At 47.5% G+C, this 22,460-nt stretch overlaps 1 protein-coding gene across 4 annotated transcripts in view; it reads left to right on the top strand.

Moving 5' to 3' along the window:
• LOC144479440 (tight junction protein ZO-3-like) overlaps positions 1 to 22,460 on the top strand; it is a 335,349-nt gene that overhangs the window by 36,615 nt on the left and 276,274 nt on the right. For all 4 annotated transcript variants that reach the window (XR_013495530.1, XM_078198106.1, XM_078198105.1 and 1 more), the window contains exons 2-3: positions 14,039 to 14,095; positions 16,227 to 16,351. Coding sequence is in view for 3 of the 4 variants with exons in the window: in XM_078198105.1 (XP_078054231.1) it covers positions 14,039 to 14,095; positions 16,227 to 16,351 (182 nt within the window). In the remaining variant the exon portion in view is untranslated. The remainder of the gene's footprint in view (positions 1 to 14,038; positions 14,096 to 16,226; positions 16,352 to 22,460) is intronic.

The following is a 22,460-nucleotide window of genomic DNA, read 5'->3' as shown; positions in this document are numbered from 1 at the left end:
CCCTTGGCGCAAGGATTGAGAACCAGAAGGCTCAGATTAAGATAGATAGATACCCTACAGTGCAGAAAGAGGCCCTTCGGCCCATCAAGTCTGCACCGACCACAATCCCACCCAGGCCCTATCCCCATATCCCACCCACTAATCCCTCTAACCTAGACATCTCAGGACTCGAAGGGGCAATTTTAGCATGGCCAATCAACCTAACCCCCACATCTTTGGACGGTGGGAGGAAACCAGAGCACCCGGAGGAAACCCACGCAGACACGAGGAGAATGTGCAAACTCCACACAGACAGTGACACAAGCCAGGAATCGAACCCAGGTCCCTGGAGCTGTGAAGCAGCAGTGCTAACCACTGTGCTACCGTGTCGCCCAATTAAAGGTCATTAGGAAAAGAAGCAACAGCAACATGAGGGAAATAATTTTTATGGAGTGAATGGTTAGGATCTGGAATGCACTGCCTGAGAGTGAGGCTGAGGCAGATATAATTGTGTCTTTCAAAAGAGAATTGAATGCAGGGCTATGGGGGAAAGGGACTAAATGAGTTCCTTTTGCAGAGAGCCACATAGACAATGGGTCAATGACCTCCTTCTGCATTGTAACCATTCTATGATTCTAGTTGCTGCTAGATTTCCACTGACTGTCAATTGCATAGATCTATGGTGCTTTCAACAGTTCTGTAAAGTTGCTAAGTTCCACAGAAGGTGCTGTGGTAGACGCTAAAGTATTTATCCCTGACTTTGAGATGTAGTAATAGGCATTCCCCTTGGCATAAAATATGACTGATAGATTGAGCAGAGGCTACACAGACCAGGACAAACTGCTAGAAGAGGGAGAAGGACTCTCAGCAGTAACCATATATGTCCACAGTGTTCAAAAAGCAATTCTACCTGAACCTCAGTGAAGAGTAATGTGTGGGACGTTTACACTTAACCTCGGGTGTCCTCACTGAAGTCTTCCCCCTGCTGCAGCCACAACCTCAATTTCAGAGCAGGGCAAAGATAGCATTGCTCGTGGCTGTCAAGGTGCCCACAACCTTTCAGACATTGAGCTTCCCCCAGGCCATAGCTGGAGATTTTTGCAACCTCTCACAGTTTGTGTGGGGGAGCTTGCTGAGACGCTTTTCAAAGAGCTGACCATAGTTCATTCTCTCTTGCGATGGGGCAAGCATGTGACTTTGCAATGGTTTCAGGAGCTCCATGGTGCAAGGTGTCGTTGACTACAAGCACATGGCTTTGCAGGAACCACATATTGTCTCTAAGAAATACAGTAATCCAAAGGGATTCTACTCTCTCCAAAGGCAGCTGATGTGGAACCATGCACAGCACATCATGCAGGGTAATGCCCAGTATCTTGTCTGCCTTCATTCTGCAGCAGTCCACTGTACTATCTCAATTGGAGCTACCGAGACAAACCAAAATGTGGCTACTGGCTTAGAGTCATAGAGTCATAGAGGTTTACAGCATGGAAACAGGCCCTTCAGCCCAACTTGTCCATGCCCCCATTATTTTTTTTTTTAAACCCTTAAGCTAATCCCAATTGCCCGCATTTGGCCCATATCCCTCTATACCCATCGTACCCATGTAACTATCTAAATGCTTTTCAAAAGATAAAATTGTACCCGCCTCTACTACTACCTCTGGCAGCCTGTTCCAGACACTCACCACCCTCTGAGAAAAAATTGTCCCTCTGGACACTTTTGTATCTCTCCCCTCTCATCTTAAACCTATGCCCTTTAGTTTTAGACTCCCCTACCTTTGGGAAAAGACATTGACTATCTACCTTGTCTATGCCCCTCATTATTTTATAGACCTCTATAAGGTCACCCCTCAGCCTCCTACACTCCAGAGAAAAAAGTCCCAGTCTATTCAGCCTCTCCTTATAACTCAATCCATCAAGTACCGGTAGCATCCTAGTAAATCTTTTCTGCACTCTTTCTAGTTTAATAATATCCTTTCTATAATAGGGTGACCAGAATTGCACACAGTATTCCAAGTGTGGCCTTACCAATGTCTTGTACAGCTCCAACAAGACGTCCCAACTCCTGTATTCAATGTTCTGACCGATAAAAGCAAGCATGCCTTATCCATGGCTAATGACTCTGGCCAGCCCACTGCACATGGGCAGCATGCTTATAATGAAAGCCATATTGCCACATGAAATACGAGAGATCAGACCACTGGGGTGCTGAAAGAACATTCCTGCTGCCTAAACCACTCTGGAAAAGCCCTGCAGTGATCCGTAGAGTCTGTGTCGAGATTCATGTTGGTCTGTTGCATGCAGTGCAAACTTGCAATCACAAGGGCACAGCCTTTGCTACCAAATACCGTGAGCAGCTAGGGAGCAGGAGAGGAGGAAGAGGAAGGGAGAAGATAACAAAGCAGGCTGCGCTTCGGCCGAGCTCGCCATGAATAACTCACCCAAGAGCGATAGCAGTAAACATTCCTCGTTGACATGATTTAATTTACAAATTTAGTTTGGAATGTTTCCTTTGGTGTGGCTTTTATTTTTGTACTGTGGCCTAGTTGATGATGCAATGTTCAGTGATATCTAGGCCAGGGAAACTGTAGGACTGTTCTTCAAAGTAATTGAGTGCCTTTGCAAATGTCATATCCCACACTCACTGTACAACTGGCCTCAGGCACTTCTCAATGCACCACATCCCCACCACTCATTCACCGACAACCTCTATTAGTCAATGAACCTTTGGCAGTATTGTATCTGCGTCCTTGGGTCTGGACTCCTGGTATTGGCCTCGACCGCTATCTGCTCCCACTACCTTCTGAGGGTTTGCAGTTAGATGACATCTCTCCTCCTCTGACCAAGGCCTCAGTGCAGCACTGGGAAATGTTGGAGCCTGCACACTCCCATCTTCTGCCATTCTTGTGTCTTTCCCAGGTCAGATTCACTTATGGAATGACTTCCTGTGCCTGACCTGGCCATAGCGTACCTTCCTTTTAAGGGCTGCAGGCTAAATTTGGATCCCTGGTGAGGAGTCCAGCCACTCCAGATTGTAATTGGTGTTAGCTGCACGCTGCAATCGTGTTCATTAGCAGCCAGCACAACGCTGTTAAGGTCCATGGTCCATTGACCCCAGGCAGGAAGCGAGCTCACTGACCTGAAACATTGGAGGGACCTCCCCGTGTCTGTGTGGGTTTCCTCTGCGCACTCCGGTTTCCTCCCACAGTTCAAAGATGTGCAGGTTAGGTGGACTGACCATACTAAATTGCCCCTTAGTGTCAGGGGGACTAGCTCGGGTAAATGCATGGGGTTATGGGGATAGGGCCTGGGTGGGATTGTGGTGGGCGCAGACTCGATGGGCTGAATGGCCTCCTTCTGCACTGTAGGATTCTATGATTCTATGAATTGTCCAGCCCTTAATGCCGGCAGGATTTTCTGGTCCCGCTGCTGTGAATGGAGAGTTGGCTGAGTGTCAAATTCTCCGTCCTCACTCGTAGGACGTGAATGGCTGGAAATTTCCCACCGTTAACTCCGTTTCTCTCCTCAGATGTTGCCTGATATGCTGAGTATCTCCAGAATTTCCTGTTTCTGTTTCAGATTTCCAGCTTCTGCGGTATTTCACTTTCAGATTAGTTTTAACTATTGCCTTGTCTCTCAGGACTTTGGATCCCGGGTGAGGAGTCCAGCCACTCCAGATTGTAATTGGTGTTAGCTGCACGCTGCAACCGTGTTCATTAGCAGCCAGCACAACGCTGGGCATGCTTCCAGAACCTGAAGCAATGGGTGCAGGTTAATTCTGCATTGTAATCCTCACACTCATGTTAAGGGAATTTAGCTCCCATAGAATATTACAGCACAAAAGGAGACTGTTAGTCCCATTGTACCTAGGCTGGTCCTCTGAAAGAACCATTTCATTAGTTCCACTGCCCACTTCTTTCCCATTGCTATGCAAACTTTTCCTTTACAAGTGCATATCCAATTCTCTGCTGAATTTTCCCATTCTGCCAGCCACGGGAATTGTTGCAGGTGAGGGACAGGCCATGGAAAGATCCCTTGACCCCGGGCAGGATTTTCCAGTTTTGGGGTGAGCGCGGCAGGAAAATCCTATCCTTAGTGTTGAATCTGTTTGCACTGTCCTTTCACACAGCAATTTCTGTGCCTTTGATAAGGCTACTGCTTCCATTTCTAACTTCAATTCACAAGTATTTGTGTTCATATGTAATCTACAATGCAGAATGAGGCCGTTTGGCCCATCGAGTCTGCACCGATCACAATCCCACCCAGGCCCTATTCCTATAATCCCTCATATTTACCCTGCTAATCCTGACACTAGGGGCAATTTAGCATGGTCAGTGCACCTAACCCGCACATCTTTGGACTGTGGGAGGAAACCGGAGCACCTGGAGGAAACCCACACAGACAGTGTGGGGAGAATGTGCAAACTCCACACAGACAGTGACCCAAGGCTGGAATTGAACCTGGGTCCCTGGCGTTGTGAGGCAGCAGTGTTAACCACTGTGCCACCATGCCGATTATGTGAACTGAAAACTTGACCTGTGATACCATCCCCACGGGCAAACCGTAAGTCAACATGACCAAATTTACTAAATGAGCCCTCAAAGAAGAAAGTACCAACACAATTTCACCATTTGTAACCTTTACCTAACATGATTGGGAATCAACATAAGTTTAACATCAATTAAAAAAGCGAATGATACTTCAAATAAAAAGGTTAATTTCACTTTAAACAGTCGATACAACCAAGAAATGTCCTACATAACCACAAGCATTCCTTTCAATATATATGGCATTACATGGTGACAGTGTCATGGGAATGCTGTTTTTTATTCACACAGTGTATATCAGTTTTGGAGAACTCGAGATGCTGCCTGACCTGCTGAGTATTTCCAGCATCTGAGTGTTGCGTTTTTGTAATATGGTCCCAGCATCACTTTGAGGAATGCACTCAGTTAAATCTTCCCAGTTTCTTATCCATTCCCAAGCTGTACCCTGAATCTCTACATCTCTGAATTTAATTCAGATGTTTTATTTATTAGTATCACAAGTAGACTTACATTACTAGTCGCCACACTCCGGCGCCTGTTCGGGTACACTGAGGGAGAATTTAGCATGGCCAATGCACCTAACCAGCACGTCTTTCGGACAGGAAAGCGGAGCACCTGGAGGAAACCCACGCAGACATGGGGAGAATGTGCAGACTCCGCACAAACAGTGACCCAAGCTGGGATTCAAACCTGGGTCCCTGGCGCTGTGAGGCAGCAGTGCTAACCACTGTGCCACCTTTGACCTTTATCAAAATTTTTTTGGAAGTTGGGTTTCACCATGTCAGCAATTAACTTGGGTTTTGACTTCCTCAAAGAGGTCGAGGAGATCTGCTGACAGAACCTTGTCGCTCTGAATATACACTGAGTGTATTACACAAGTTACAGATAATGCTCAAATTTACTCCTGATAACTGGTTCCATTATTTTATCAAGTAAAATCAGTGGCTCTATAGTGTCCTCTGTCTTGTTTAGTCATTCTTAATTAGCTGCTTTAACATCTTCTGTTCCCCTCAGGAGCATCCACTGACCCCCCACAATGATTCTCAGACCCTCACAGAGCTCCTTCCTCAGGGGTAAAGGCCATACATTATGAGGATGTATTTGTGTTGAGACACTTTAACCTGACTAGGACTTTACAGCTAAACTGCCCAGTCTAAGATCAGCTAATGCTAACCCATCTAGAACAAGGATTGAACCTGAGCATACTCTTCTACATGTGGAGGTAAATTTTCCAGTCCCGCCTGCCATGGGAGAGACGGATAATTTGATGGACCATTCTATGATTCTATTCTATGATATTTAAATGTCTGTTGACCTTGGGCGGGATTTTCTGGTCGCGGGACTGGAAAATCATGAATTTTACACCTGCACCATAAGATTGAATTGAACTCAATTGACTCATTATTGTCACATGTATTGGGATACAGTCAAAAATATTGTTTCTTGCACGCTATACAAACAAAACATACCATTCATAAAGTACATAGGGGAGAAGGAAAGGAGAAGGTTCAGAAAAGCCTGGGAACTACAGGCCAGTGAGCCTCACAACTGTAAATTGTTGGAAGGTATTTTGAGAGACAGGATCTAGAGGTATTTAGAGATGCAAGGACTGATTAGGGACAGTCAGCATGCCTTTGTGAGTGGAAAATCATGTCTCACAAATTTAATTGAGTTTTTTGAAGGGGTAACCAAGAAGATAGATGAGGGCAGTGCAGTTGATGTTGTCTACATAGACTTTAGCAAGGCCTTTGACAAGGTACCGCATGGTAGGTTGTTGCATAAAGTTAAATCTCACGGGATCTAGTATCTAAATGGATACAAAATTGGCTTCTTGACAGAATGTGGAGATGCCGGCGTTGGACTGGGGTAAACACAGTAAGAAGTTTAACAACACCAGGTTAAAGTCCAACAGGTTTATTTGGTAGCAAAAGCCACACAAGCTTTCGGAGCTCTGAGCCCCTTCTTCAGGTGAGTGGGAATTCTGTTCACAAACAGAACTTATAAGACACAGACTCAATTTACATGAATAATGGTTGGAATGCGAATACTTACAACTAATCCAGTCTTTAAGAAACAAAACAATGGGAGTGGAGAGAGCATCAAGACAGGCTAAAAAGATGTGTATTGTCTCCAGACAATTGTCTGGAGACAATACACATCTTTTTAGCCTGTCTTGATGCTCTCTCCACTCCCATTGTTTTGTTTCTTAAAGACTGGATTAGTTGTAAGTATTCGCATTCCAACCATTATTCATGTAAATTGAGTCTGTGTCTTATAAGTTCTGTTTGTGAACAGAATTCCCACTCACCTGAAGAAGGGGCTCAGAGCTCCGAAAGCTTGTGTGGCTTTTGCTACCAAATAAACCTGTTGGACTTTAACCTGGTGTTGTTAAACTTCTTACTGTTCTTGACAGAAGCCAGAGGGTGATTGTAGAGAGTTGTTTTTCAAACTGGAGGCCTGTGACCAGCGGTGTGCCTCAGGGATCAGTGCTGGGCCCAATGTTATTTGTCATTTATATTAATGATTTGAATGAGAATATAAGGGGCATGGTTCGTAAGTTTGCAGATGACACCAAGATTGGTGGCATGGTGGACAGTGAGGAAGGTTATCTCCAATTGCAGCAGGATCTTGATCAATTGGGCCAGTGGGCTGACGAATGGCAGATGGAATTTAATTTAGACAAATGCGAGGTAATGCATTTGGTAGATTGAACCAGGGCAGGACTTACTCAGTTCATGGTAGGGCGTTGGGGAGATTTACAGAACAAAGAGATTTGGAGGTACATGTTCATAGCTCCTTGAAACTGGAGTCACAGGTGGACAGAGTGGTGAAGAAGGCATTCGGCATGCTTGGTTTCATCGGTCAGAACATTGAATACAGGAGTTGGGACGTCTTGTTAAAGTTGTACAAGACATTGGTAAGGCCACACTTGGAATACTGTGTGCAATTTTGGTCACCCTATTATAGAAAGGATATCATTAAACTAGAAAGAGTGCAGAAAAGATTTACTAGGATGCTACCGGGACTTGATGGATTGAGTTATAAGGAGAGGCTGAATAAACTGGGACTTTTTTTCTCTGGAGCGTAGGAGGCTGAGGGGTGATCTTATAGAGGTCTATAAAATAATGAGGGGCATAGACAAGGTAGATAGTCAATATCTTTTCCCAAAGGTAGGGGAATCTAAAACTAGGGGGCATAGGTTTAAGGTGAGAGGGGAGAGATACAAAAGTGTCCAGAGGGGCAATTTTTTCACACAGAGGGTGGTGAGTGTCTGGAACAAGCTGCCAGAAGTAGTAGTAGAGGCGGGTACAATTTTATCTTTTAAGAAGCATTTAGATAGTTACATGGGTACGATGGGTGCAGAGGGATATGGGCCAAATGCGGGCAATTGGGATTAGTTTTGGGGTTTTAAAAAAAAAGGGCGGCATGGACAAGTTGGGCCGAAGGGCCTGTTTCCATGCTGTAATCCTTTATGACTCTATAGTGTTGCAGTTACCAATAGGGTGAAGAGAAAGATCAGCTTAATGTGTGATAGGACCATTCAAAAGTCTGATGGCAGCAGGGAAGAAGCTGTTCTTGAGTCGGTTGGTACATGACCTCAGACTTTTGTATCTTTTTCCCAATGGAAGAAGGTGGAAGAGCGAATGTCCGGGGTGCGTGGGGCCCTTGATTATGCTGGCTGCTTTTCCGCGGCAGTGGAAGTGTAGACAGAGTCAATGGATGGGAGGACAGTTTGCGTGATGGACTGGGCTACATTCACGACCCTTTGTAGTTTCTTGCGGTCTTAGTCGAAGCAGGAGTCATACCAAGTTGTGATACAGTCAGAAAGAATGCTTTCTATGATGCACTTGTAAAAGTTGAAGAGAGTTGTAGCGGACATGCCGAATTTCCTTAGCCTTCTGAAAAATTGGGGCGTTGGTGGGCTTTCTTAACTATAGCATTGGTGTGGAGGGACCAGAGAACTCTGAATGGAGGTCTAGATGTCTGAAGTTAGTTCACTCCTTTTGTCGTAAGAGCCGCTGGCTGGTTGGGTGAGAGTTGTATCATCCTCCCAGCACATGGACAAACAAAACCGATTTGGTTATCACCAATTATAATCAGTACAATCACAGGTACTTATCCAGAAATTCTCATTTTATTTTGCACTGTTCTTTATTATACCAAGAGTTGAGCCTGGGGCAAGATTCTGTTTACCAGTTTGTTGAGCAATTCTGTGCTTCACAATAGTTTGCCAGCTTCAAACATAAAATGTTATCCAGCCATCTTTTTATTGACCACTGCCCCGGGCACAGAAAACATGGTCAGATTTACTTAAGGCTGGCAGAACTTGTTGGGAGGTTAACACAAGGTAACTTAGGATTGTGGATAGGACTGATTTCAACAGGCATTATCGATAAAGAAATACTTGCATTAATATCACCTTTTCCACCAGACACTTTACGGTTAAAGAAGTACTTTTCAAATGTCATCACTGTTATAATGTAGGAAACATGGCAGCCAATGTGTACGCAGCAAGCTCCCATAAACAAAAATATGCTTACGACCAGATAATTATTTTTTTTTGCGCCGTTGATTGAGGAATAAATATTGAACAGGACACCAGAGGGGTGATCTTATAGAGGTCTATAAAATAATGAGGGGCACAGATCAGCTAGATAGTCAATATATTTTCCCAAAGGTAGGGGAGTCTAAAACTAGAGGGGAGAGGGGAGAGGGGAGAGACAAAAGTGTTCAGAGGGGCAATTTTTTCTCACAGAGGGTGGTAGGTATCTGGAACAAGCTGCCAGAGGTAGTAGGAGAGGCGGGTACAATTTTGTCTTTTAAAAAGCATTTAGGTAGTTACATGGGTGTGGTGAACCATCGTTGGTTCCCACTGGATAGTGCTGAGCCAGGGGCTGGCCAGGACTACAAGGATGTACATATGTTACTGTTGGATTGTGCTATTGTTGCTGTTGGGTTAGGGTGGGGTTGTTACACCTTTGTATGATAGTGTTGTGGCACATCCCAGTCGGGCTCTGCCTCCTGGGAGAGGTATAAGAGTCCCTGCTCTGGCCGGGACCCCTTCAGTCTGGGATAGTGTACATAAGTTCTGGTAGCTTCATTAATAGTAAATAAAAGCCTTCATTTACTGAGCTTCGAGCCTCGTGTCTAAATTGATGTGCACCAATGGGTACGATGGGTATAGAGGGATATGGGACAAATGCGGGCAATTGGGCTTAGCTTAAGGGTTTAAAAAAATAATGGGCGTCATGGACAAGTTGGGCCGAAGGGCCTGTTTCCATGCTGTAAGCCTTAATGACTCTATGAGTCTAACTCCCTTGCTCTTGTTTGGATCTTTCACATCCACCCGAGAAGGCAGAAGGGACCTCGGCTTACAGTCTCAGCAGAAAGACAGCACCAACAACAGTGCAGCACTTACTGCACTTGAGTATCCACCATGCGTTTTGTCTGCAAGCCCAGGGGTGAGACTTGAATCCAGAAGCTTGTGGCTCAGAGGCTACCTACTGAGATGCAGCTGACAACGACCAGACACAGACAGTGATCAGGAACCCTGGATGATTCGTCCTTTCCTCTTCCAAGATATGGTGGTCAATTGAAACACCTGAACTACAGTCGAACTGTGATCAGCTGCTGGCCTTCGTTATGGCCTTACATTATGCTACACCGAGCTAGGTAAAAGGTAAAGTTGCCGTAGACCCAGATGACCATAGGCTGTCCTCCCCTTTGAGGGGGAGAGCTGACTGGTGGTAATTTAACCTGAGGATCACTGCACCTCAGGTGAGGTCAAGAAGGCAGGGCCTTCGTGAGTAACCCCAGCCAGTACAGGAATTGAACCCATGCTGTTGGTGTCACAAACCAGTCATCCAGCCAACTGAGTTAAGCCAACACTGAGTTACAGAAGAAACAGATTACAAGAAAGCACTTTCGCACCCTCAGGGAATCCAGACAGCTCCATGTTTGATTAATTAGAAGTGCGAAGAATGATCACATAGGCAAACCCAGCAGCTGATTTGTACACAATAAGGTGCCACAAACAGCAGCAAGATAAATGACCAATTCACCTGTTTTGGTGGCGCTGGTTGAGGGAGAAATGTCAGCCGGAATATCAGGAGAAGTCACCAAACTGCTCTTCAAATAGTTCCATGGGATCTTTCACACCAACTCAAAAAGGCAGACAGGTTTCACTGTCCTCTGGCAATGCAAAATTCCTAGAGTGCTTTGCTAAAATGTCAGCAGAGATTACATTGTCAAATTCTGGAGTGTGTCATGAACCCACAACCTTCTGATTTCAAGGTAGGAGTGCTACCAACTGCGCAAAGCTGGGGGGGTTAAATACCTCCATATGTGGCAGTTAGTTGAAACAAAAACAGAAAATGCTGGAAAATCTCAGCAGGTCTGACAGCATCTGCAAAGAGAGCATAGAAAAATTGGCTCTATTCTCTCTCCATAGATGCTGTCAGGCCCGCTGAGATTTTCCAGCATTTTCTGTTTTTCTGTTTTTGATTCAGATTCCAGCATCCGCAGTATTTTGCCTTTATGGTAGTTAGTTGAGGTTTGTTGTATCCTTGTTGGGAATTCTAATTTTAGAGTCAATTAGGCAACATTAGATTTTGAGATGCATTGAAGCTGAATGGGTTAAATAAAGACATTAGCGCAGTTTATAGGAAGTTATTGCTTCAACCTTGCGAGAACAATAAATCTGACATTCCAGGAATGTACTCGTAAATCAGAAGATAAGCATCTTCTAGAGTTTGTTATTCCATTAACTTTGAGTCAGAGTTAAATGTCTTACTCTGTTTCTATCTGTATTAAAAAGTAAATTTTATTTATTAGTGTCACAAGTAGGCTTACATTAACACTGCAATGAAGTTACTGTGAAAATCCCCTAGTCACCACACTCCGGCGCCTGTTCGGGTACACTGAGGGAGAATTTAGCATGGACAATGCACCTAACTAGCATATCATTCAGACTGTGGGAGGAAACTGGAGCACCCGGAGGAAACCCACGCAGACACGGGGAGTGACCAAGCCAGGAATTGAACCCAGGTCCCTGGCGCTGTGAGGAAAGATTTGAAAACTCATTAAATATCATATTTCATTTCAAACTGATTCACTTGTGTAAATTACTTCCTGTTGGTCGTTCAGGCAAAGACAGCGCCAGCAGATCTTACAATGAAAATGAATTACCAATTACTTTGTCTTTGGCAGAGGAATGGGAAATTCTGGTGTTCCTCTTTGAATCTTCAACATTTGCTTCATAAAGCCCCTGGTAATGTGGTTCTCCTCCTGAACTGAAGGGTTTGCCTGCATTATATGTTCAAAGCCGGGTGTGGAATTCAAACCCACGAGCTTCTTGATTCATAGAGTATGTTCGACCAATAACTGACTGAAGGAGGCTTGGTGCTGTCACAAAATATTCCAGCCATTGCGATTCAGATGGTAAACTTGCTGTAAATTTCAAACTGAGAAACACAGGCAAGAAAGACACAGGGCAATATTTCATACCCTCTTGAGGTGAGTTTGGAGGTGGGAGGGGCATTTAATTGGGCAGGAGAGTGGGGACGCAGCCCCCTTCCTGCTTCTGCCCCGACAAGTCTGGGGTAAGGAGACCCAAGGATCTTCCTACCTCTCCACCAATTGAGGCCTTAAATTACTGCACATTTAAGGGCTACATCTCACTGCCATTGGTATTAACCTAGCGGTGGGCAGGGGGTCTCGATGTACAGGAAGCCTGAAAAGCAAATCCTTGGAGTTGCTTTCGGAGGGGAGGAGGTTAGGGGTGATTCCTCATTGTCAGGTGCTCAGTGTCTGACTGAGGAACCCAGCATCAGGGGGTGGGAATGCTGAGAACAAACCCACTACCCAACACCGCTCTGATCCACTTACCTCCAGCCCCACAACAGCCCTCCCACCATCACTCACCCATACCCCGAGTCACTTGGCGATCTGAGGCCATGGGTGGGTCTGGTACTGGCAGCAACCTCTATTACACTCTCCTTCTCTTCCCTGTAAATATACCAATCATACACAAGGATTGGTGAAACAATAACTTGCGTAATTTATTTGAAGATAAATCTATAGATAGAGTTAACAGAAAGACGAAAGATTGTGCATCTAATCCCGACTTCACCACTTGCAGACTGACTTCAAGTCATGGGACTAATGCAGCATATCCTATCTTGTAGTTTATGACACACTCCCTTAAAGGTGCAGGCACATCATGATGACACCTGAGGCATCAGAGGATCAAAGTAAAGTTTATTTATTAGTCACAAGTAAGGCTTACATTAACACTGCAATGAAGTTACTGTGAAATTCCCCTAGTCGCCACATTCCAGCGCCTGTTTGGGTCAATGCACCGAGCCAGCATGTCTTTCAGACTGTGGGAGGAAACCGGTGCACCCGGAGGAAACCCATGTAGACACGGGAAGAACGGCAGACTCCGCACGGACAGTGACCCAATCCGGGAATCGAACCCGGGTCCCTGGCGCTGTGAGGCAGCAATGCTGACCACTGTGCTGATCAGGGGAAGGAAGTTAAGGTACCCATGCTGATTCCTACTGGATAGTGCTTCTCGGCCTTCTGGCTAAGATCAAGTATCACATCAAACTCAAGACGCAATGCGTAATCCTATCAGTTTGAATCTTGTATGTCTCTCTGGTGGGGACCTTGAGCTGGATTCAATTTGAATTTGGTTTTTGGAGCAAGCAAAGAGATGAATTCAGGTCTGCTCTGCGCATTAGCTTTATAACTTTAACAATTGAGTAATTTTTTTAAAGTTTCTATTAGTGCATGTGTGTGAACGTCAGTTATAATGATCTTCAAGGTTGACACAACTCACTCCATCCATGGCTCATAATAGGGGGCACCTGGGCCCCTTCATATAACACCCTATCAAAAAACAGCACCCAACAAACTGGACCCCAGTATAAGTCAGTTCCCAGAGAACTGTATCCAACAAGAGTCAGCACCCAGGGACCTGTACCCCAGCAAGTCGGTGCCCAGAGAGCTGTGCCTGGGAACTACAACCCAGCAAGTCAATATCATAGAAATCATAGAATCCCTACAGTACAGAAAGAGGCCATTCGGCCCATCGAGTCTGCACCAACCACAATCCCATCCGGGCCCTACCCCCATATCCCTACATATTTAGCCACTAATCCCTCTAACCTACGCATCTCAGGTCACCAAGGGCAATTTTAGCATGGCCAATCAACCTAACCCGCACATCTTTGGACTGTGGGAGGAAACCGGAGCACCCGGAGGAAACCCACGCAGATACAAGGAGTATGTGCAAACTCCACACAGACAGCGACCCAAGCCGGGAATCGAACCCAGGTCCCTGGAGCTGTGAAGCAACAGTGCTAACCACTGTGCTACCGTGCCGCCATATCTGGGGGAGTGCACCCAGGAAAGGGCCGACATTCTCAATGGAGGGATATGAAAGAGTTGTAAAAAAAAATCTCTTCATTGAAGTTCAATTTATTAATAATCTGCTTTGTCTCTTCACAGTTCGTAGAGATGGAGGAAACTTTGATATGGGAGCAGCATACAGTGGTGATAAATCGGGTAAATTCATATTCTTCAGTCTTTGCCATTTTTATATCTGCCACTGAAGGTGGGCAGGGGTGATGCCCACCACTGTTTGTTAGTCTATTGTTAATAAACAATACAGGGGAAATTTTCCTGTCCTGACCACCATGGGAATTGTAGCAGGTGGACCAGAAAAGCCTGCCCTCAATTTCAAAAACTAATAGACAGATTTCAATCAAACTTGGTACACAGATAGGTTATGGCCCAAAGAACCACCGATTAATTTTTGGCAAAGGTGACTGCCTGTATTCTGGATTTTTTAAAAAGGATCTGCTAACATTAGCAGATGGGGGAAATTTACTTTTTTAAAGAATGTTTTGGGTTGTTTTATTTAGAACATTATGGATTGTTTCAGCTGCTGTGTTGGAGTTTGCCACAACTGTCAAAATACGGGCAGAGTTTTCAGAGCAGATTGTTGGCTGCGCATTGGCCTGAAACGTCCTCAGTGGGATAGGAGCTCTTAATAAAAATAAAATATTTTTTCAGCTTTGTAGTTACCAAGCAGGAAAAAGCCTTAAGGTAGAGTTGCATACTTGGAATACTTTGAGTTAACACAGTGTGGCAGGGATATGCGCTCTATTGTGTGTCCCCTTCGCTTATTTCTTTTAGAATCTGAAAAACTGAACTGTTCACCTACCAACCCTACGCTTCCCTCAAACCATTTAACAATCTACGGCTACCGTGAACTTTAACTCATCTCCGTAACGTCCCTCCCAGTGTTCCAGTATCATCTATACATCATGGACCCTACTAATTAATTTAATTTCCTGGGGGGATATTCTGTGATTTTCAATAGGATCAATGATTGATTTAGATTGAGTTCAAAGAACAAAACATCCCCTCTTAAAAGGGAAAGAATGCAGTGTCAGTAAACATCTTAGCCACTTTTACTCTAGTAGTTGTTTTAATTCAAATTCAAAAAGACTGTAAACCTGTTCCCAGCTTTTATGCTGCTTAAACCAGGCTCCCTTATCTCAGGAATAGACTCGTGAGCTGCAAGGAAATGAATCTGATGCCAGGAGAAGTCAGCCAGCTTTAGCAGTATTGATGTAAATTGCAGCACAGCCAACTCCCTCCCAGCCAACTTCTGGACCCCCGCCATTTTGGTGAGAGCCTTGAAGTGGGAAGCCTCGGGTAACCACTGGAAACAGACAGGGGCCTTACCAACCCGGGCAAATCTGCATCTTGAGGAGCTGACAGACTTAAAATGCAGCATTGCAATGTGATTTCTCAGATAAGCTGCTCAGAAAGCTCGGGCAGCTCACCCACATACAGCTAATGTACTGTTTCCATCTGACTGGGGGCACCCCACTGGCTCTATGTAACAGAGACTGGTGTAACTTTTGTCTTCAGCCCCAACACAAAACGGGCGCCAGTGCGCCGACAGTCCCTTTCTCTTTCTGTTGATGCAATGTAAAATCTGCTCCCGATAGGAGGTCACCCACTTTGTTCTCCTGGTCAGTCAAGTTCCACTCTTAAGGATAAAACAATGAAGAGAAGGTTGGGGATCAGTTAGCTCAGCTGTCTAGATGGCTGGAGTATGATGCAGAGTGATGCCAGCAGCACAGGTTCAATCCCTGCACAGCCCATGATAGCTCATAGAGGCCTTTCTCCTCACCTCACCCAATGCCTCCCTCAGCCTGTGTATAACCAATTGGCTATCTGTCTGTCCAATGGAGGAAGATGCCAGTGGTCATTAGAATCCCTACAGTACAGAAGGAGGCTGTTCGGCCCATCGAGTCTGTACCAACCACAATCCCACCAAGACCTATTCCTGCAACCCCACGCATTTATCCTTTGACACTAGGGTCAATGTAGCATGGCCAATCCACCTAACCTGTATATCTTTGGACTGTGGGAGGAAACTGGAGCACCCGAAGGAAACCCACGCAGACACGGGGAGAATGTGAAAACTCCACACAGACAGTGACCCGAGGCTGGAATTGAATCTGGGACCCTGGCGCTGTGAGGCAGCAGTGCTAACCACTGTGCCGCCCTGATCCTCTGTGGCCGATTGCTTCAGCCCCCATGTCAGAAAGGTATCGTGTACTGCCCCCATTTGTCTCTCTGTCTGCCGCAATTCTCACTCTTTTGTATTTTGCTTCAGGATTCTAAAATCGGATTTGGCATCGCAATATCTGGTGGGAAGGACAAGCCCAACAGCAGCACGGGAGAAACTGCCATTCTCGTCTCCGATGTTGTTCGCTCTGGACCAGCTGAAGGGAAGATTCTGTGAGTGAAAAGACACTCTTGTCAGGGTTATTCTAACTAGAATTTAAAGAGACAGAGACATGAAAGATAATCCTTGAAAAATGTGTACCTTAATATTGTTAATTGAGCACTAGAGGGGCCAATAATGGGAGTTTAATATGGCTGTGACATTTACAATTACAGGTTGAGTATCCCCAACCCATGGAGCCAATTGCATTTTGATATTCAGATATTTTTAATTCTTGGCTCTATTGTACTACATCACAATAGGCTAAGCCAGTTACAAAGATATGGTTGTTTCTCCATTTGCCAATTCTCACACGCCCTACTTAGAAACACTGGGCTGGATTTTCCAGCCTCGCTCGCTCCGAAACCGGAAAATCCCACCCGACGTCAACAGATCTTTCCGTGGTCCACCCCTCACCCGCTCCGATTTCCGTGACTGGTGGTACGACAAAATTCCAGCCATAGATGGTTGTTGGTCAGAACAACTTCCCAAAAACACCAGGGACTCTAGGCAAGGCACCAACAGCAGATTTCCCCCCCTTCAGAAAGGCAAGACCTTGCTTTCGGCTAACCAGCAGAATTTCCAAAACCAGGGGGAGAGAGAAACTTCTTTTCAGCTTGATGCCCCTTCTAAAACTCAACTCTGACTGCAACCAAACGGAAAATAAACCTTAAACTTATTGGGAAGGAAAATAAAACTGTCCAAAAACACATGACCATCCTCCTAACAATGCAGGATCATAAAACAACCCAGAGTTAAAATAAACAGATCCCTGTTTAAGCAGCAATAAAAGGACATCTGGTAGACAGCTCGGCAGCAATGAGAAAAGCTGTGAGAAAACATGATTTTAAAAAATATCTTAAAGGTATACGAATGTCACAACTATAGACCACTACAACAGCGGCAGAAAGAAGAATGGAAATGTGACTGAAATGATTCAAACCCCTTCTCAGGGGAGATTAATGATTATTATAATAGCTAACCTTTGGAAAACGCAAGTCTTGAAAACGTCCTTTCTTCCTTTCATTTTCTGCTCTCCTGAAGCCATCTTGACCCAAGAGAGTGGCCAGGGGATACACTGCTAGATCTTTGCATGTAGCTGTTACAAGACCAGCAGCTAGAACTGTCCCTCCATTGAACTGAGATAGGGAACTCAAATACCAAAGAATCGAGAGAGGGAACCTTAGCCACACTCTCAAATTTACAAATACTGTGCAGCAAAAACTCAGCCATTTTTAATGTCGTTTTGACACAGGGTACACGTGATCTCTCTCACATCCCTACACATTTGATAAGAACCAAAAAGGCTGCTTGATAATTTTTCTGCTAACTGAGGTGACAGATGTCAGTAGTGGAAAACCAAACTACTTTTCTAACCCAGTTCTCCCTCGACTGACAGTTCACACATGACGTGGAGATGCCGGCGTTGGACTGGGGTAAACACAGTAAGAGTTTTAACAACACCAGGTTAAAGTCCAACAGGTTTATTTGGTAGCAAAAGCCACACAAGCTTTCGAAGCTCTGTTCACACATTGCCAGGTCAGATACAGCACAGGCTGGATGCAAATAGAAACTTCCTCAACATTGTCCCATCAATCAGTTCCCAGTCACATACATTAGATACAGAGCAAAGCTCCCTCTACAGTCTTGAAAATAATACAACACCAACTCCATAAGACTTCCCCTACTGCTGTACCAGTATGACACTTTTCACCATACACCTGCCAGAATCTTCCGTTCTGGAGTTGAAGTTTAATGGCGGGAGTGGAAGTGAGAGGAATTTCAACTGGGCGATGGGGGAGGGGGGGAGTGGGCGGGGGGAGGGAGGGGGGGAGTGGGCGGGGGGAGGGAGGGGGGGAGTGGGCGGGGGGAGGGAGGGGGGGAGTGGGCGGGGGGAGGGAGGGGGGGAGTGGGCGGGGGGAGGGAGGGGGGGAGTGGGCGGGGGGAGGGAGGGGGGGAGTGGGCGGGGGGAGGGAGGGGGGGAGTGGGCGGGGGGAGGGAGGGGGGGAGTGGGCGGGGGGAGGGAGGGGGGAGTGGGCGGGGGGAGGGAGGGGGGGAGTGGGCGGGGGGAGGGAGGGGGGGAGTGGGCGGGGGGAGGGAGGGGGGGAGGGGGGGAGTGGGCGGGGGGAGGGAGGGGGGGAGTGGGCGGGGGGAGGGAGGGGGGAGTGGGCGGGGGGAGGGAGGGGGGGAGTGGGCGGGGGGAGGCAGGGGGGGAGTGGGCGGGGGGAGGCAGGGGGGGAGTGGGCGGGGGGAGGGAGGGGGGGAGTGGGCGAGGGGAGGGAGGGGGGGAGTGGGCGAGGGGAGGGAGGGGGGGAGTGGGCGGGGGGAGGGAGGGGGGAGTGGAGGGGGGGAGTGGGCGGGGGGAGGGAGGGGGGGAGTGGGCGGGGGGAGGGAGCGGGGGGAGTGGGCGGGGGGAGTGGGCGGGGGGAGGGAGGGGGGAGTGGGCGGGGGGAGGGAGGGGGGGAGCGGGCGGGGGGAGGGAGGGGGGAGCGGGCGGGGGGAGGGAGGGGGAGTGGGCGGGGGGAGGGAGGGGGGGAGCGGGCGGGGGGAGGGAGGGGGGAGCGGGCGGGGGGAGGGAGGGGGGGAGCGGGCGGGGGGAGGGAGGGGGGAGCGGGCGGGGGGAGGGAGGGGGGGAGCGGGAGGGGGGAGTGGGAGGGGGGAGAGGGAGGGGGGAGAGGGAGGGGGGAGAGGGAGGGGGGAGAGGGAGGGGGGAGAGGGAGGGGGGAGAGGGAGGGGGAGGGGGGGAGAGGGGAGAGGGAGGGGGGAGTGGGTGGGAGTGGGCGGGGGGAGGGGGGCGGGGAGTGGGAGGGGGGAGTGGGCGGGGGGAGTGGGCGGGGGGAGTGGGCGGGGGGAGGGAGGGGGGAGTGGGCGGGGGGAGTGGGCGGGGGGAGGGAGGGGGGAGTGGGCGGGGGAGGGAGGGGGGAGTGGGCGGGGGGAGGGAGGGGGAGTGGGCGGGGGGAGGGAGGGGGGAGTGGGCGGGGGGAGGGAGGGGGGAGTGGGCGGGGGGAGGGAGGGGGGAGTGGGCGGGGGGAGGGAGGGGGGAGTGGGCGGGGGGAGGGAGGGGGGAGTGGGCGGGGGGAAGGGAGGGGGGCGTGGGCGGGGGGAGGGAGGGGGGAGTGGGCGGGGGGAGGGGAAGGGGGGAGTGGGCGGGGGGAGGGGAAGGGGGAAGTGGGGGAGTGGGCGGGGGGAGGGGAAGGGGAAGTGGGGGAGTGGGCGGGGGAGGGGGGAGTGGGCGGGGGAGGGGGGAGTGGGCGGGGGAGGGGGGAGTGGGCGGGGGAGGGGGGAGTGGAGGGGGGGTGAAACAAAGGGATGACTGACCACACAATCTTGTGGGATGAAGATCTGGATGCCAAAAAGTGGACTATGTTACAATGGGGAGGCAGTGGCATAGTTACTGAATGGGTAATACAGAGACCCTGGGTTCAAAAGCCACCGCAGCAGATAGTCAAATTTGAAATCAATAAAAACCTGGAATTAAAAGTCTAATGATGACCAAACCCATCTGGTTCACTAATGTCCTTTAGGGAAGGAAATCTGCTGTCCTTACCTGGTCTGGCCTACATGTTGACACAGTAAGAAGTTTAACAACACCAGGTTAAAGTCCAACAGGTTTATTTGGTAGCAAAAGCCACACAAGCTTTCGGAGCTCTAAGCCCCTTCTTCAGGTGAGTGGGAATTCTGTTCACAAACAGAGCTTATAAAGACACAGACTCAATTTACATGAATAATGGTTGGAATGCGAATACTTACAACTAATCAAGTCTTTAAGAAACAAAACAATGGGAGTGGAGAGAGCATCAAGACAGGCTAAAAAGATGTGTATTGTCTCCAAACAAGTTGTTAAACTTCTTACTGTGTTTACCCCGGTGCAACGCCGGCATCTCCACATCATGAGTACATGTTGACTCCAGACCCACAGCAATGGGGTTGACTCTTAACTGCCCTCTGAAATGGCCAAGCAAGACACTCAGTTCAAGGATAAATGGGGATGGGCAACAAATGCTGCCAGCACTGCTTATGAATGGTTAAAAAATAATGTAACGCACCGTGAATGATGGAATAAATCTACCCCGTCAGGTGCACACTATTTATGTGTAGTCCTGAATGTGAATATTCTAATTTCTCACTGCCGGGGAACTTAATTCCAGAAAGGTTGCTTTTTAATGAGCCTTCATGACATGCTATTGCATGCAAAATGGCTTCCCAACATCATTCACCAGGAAGCTCATCCCACCTTTAACTTGGCTTCAAAAATCCCAGGAACATCATCCTGCCATTGGGGAACCTGATTTTTGGCCTCCTGCCAAACTAGGTTCCCCATCCCACCCACCACATTACAGAATCGTTACAGCACAGGAAGAGGTCATTTGGCCCATTGCATCTGCATCAGCTCTCCAGCATCTCGAAACAAACATCCTGGCTTAGCACCATTTCCCGGTCTTTTCCCCGTATTCCTGCACATTGTTTCTATGTGAGGCAGCCCGATTCAAGATCCATGCAGGAGCACCCTAGGTTCAAATGCCACCAGGGTTGACAGACTAGCAGTCAGGAACAGGAACCCTGGCTGATTTCTTCCCCACTAGTCCAAGGGGCCAGTACAACACTGTCCCAATGCCGCACCGACTAAAATCAGCTAAATCAGCACAGAACATAAATCAGAGACAGTATTGAACAGGGTGATGTTGCCTGGGACTGGGGATTGTATTAGGGTGAGGTGAAGTTCTCTTAGTTCAATAACTCATAGTTGTCCAGCTACTATAGAAAGGTGAATATTTATTTAAAGGTCTCCAGACATTCACCAAAATGGGAAAAAGGAAATAAATACCTAGCTCAGTGGTTCCCAAAGGGTGCGGTGTGATGCGCATCAATTGGACACGAGGCTCAAAGCTTCGGTAAAAGAAGGCTTTTATTAACTAACAATGGAACTATCAGAACTTTAACACACTATCCCAGACTGAAGGGGTCCCGTCCGAGCAGGGGGTCTTATACCTCTCCCAGGAGGCGGAGCCCGACTGGGATGTGCCACAACAGTAACAATCACAGGTGTATCAATCCCACCCTAGCCTAACAACAACACTAGTACAATCCCACAGTAACCTATATACATTCCCATAGTGCTGGCCAGCCCTGGCTCAGTACTATCCAGTGGAAACCAACGATGGTTCACCACACGGTGCGCCACACTGGTGCGGCGAGAGAGGATGGCAAGTGTGGCGGGAAGATTCAAGGACAATCAAAGAAACATTTAAACATGGATTAGATATTTTTCCAAAGTGATTGTTTTATACTTTCTGGATGTCCCATGATCATATTAAAAAGTAGTTGTGTTCTATGTTATGAATCAAGCACTGGTAGGAGTTGGGTTTTTTTTTGTTTTTGAATGTATTTCTTAGCAATAAAAGATTTGGTGTGGCACGAGCAAATTTTTATTCCGAAAGTGTGGCCCAGTGAAAAAAGTTTGGGAACCACTGACCTAGCTCACCCCTGAGCCTGACTCTACACAATCCTGCACACAGGGCTGTCCCTCTCCCAGGCACCCGCCTTCAATTCAGAAGTGGGTTTATCTCTAATCAGGACTCTGTACTTTGTTTATATAGTCTGATAAGGTTGCACAGCTGATCTGCATTGCACTGATTTCTCATCAGTCTGCCATGTGACTTCCTGTGGCCATTTTGGGAGGAAAGCTCTTATCCAGAAACTGGAGGATATTAGGAGGGAAATACCACCCTTTCAGCACACTTCTCTTGGTGACGCCACATGGGTAATGTGTCTACCTGCTAAAGTATTGAAGGGGTTGATGAAAGTGAACTCACAAACCAGCAAAACAGTCAAGCTCAACACCAAACATAGGATAATGTTGAATAACCTCAATGGCTCAGATGCTTTATTCAATGATGAAATAAGACACTGACGCTGAGACAATAACAGGTTAAATGTTTTGCCTGTCTGATCTCAGACACAGCAATGGCGGTGGAGTAGAGTTTACCCCAGCATTTATATCATTAGGGGAGGGGAAATCATACTGGGTGTCTGCACCCGAGCAGGTCTGTGTATCTAGAGGTTAGGAGTGAAAAGTAAGAGTACAGAGATCAGGGGATATCCTACCCGTCACCTATTGTACAC

Source organism: Mustelus asterias, chromosome 26 (assembly GCF_964213995.1).
Source record: "Mustelus asterias chromosome 26, sMusAst1.hap1.1, whole genome shotgun sequence".
In the NCBI taxonomy this organism is placed as follows: domain Eukaryota; kingdom Metazoa; phylum Chordata; class Chondrichthyes; order Carcharhiniformes; family Triakidae; genus Mustelus; species Mustelus asterias.
Note: the sequence above shows the minus strand (reverse complement) of the source record. Positions and strands in the feature narration are given on the sequence as shown.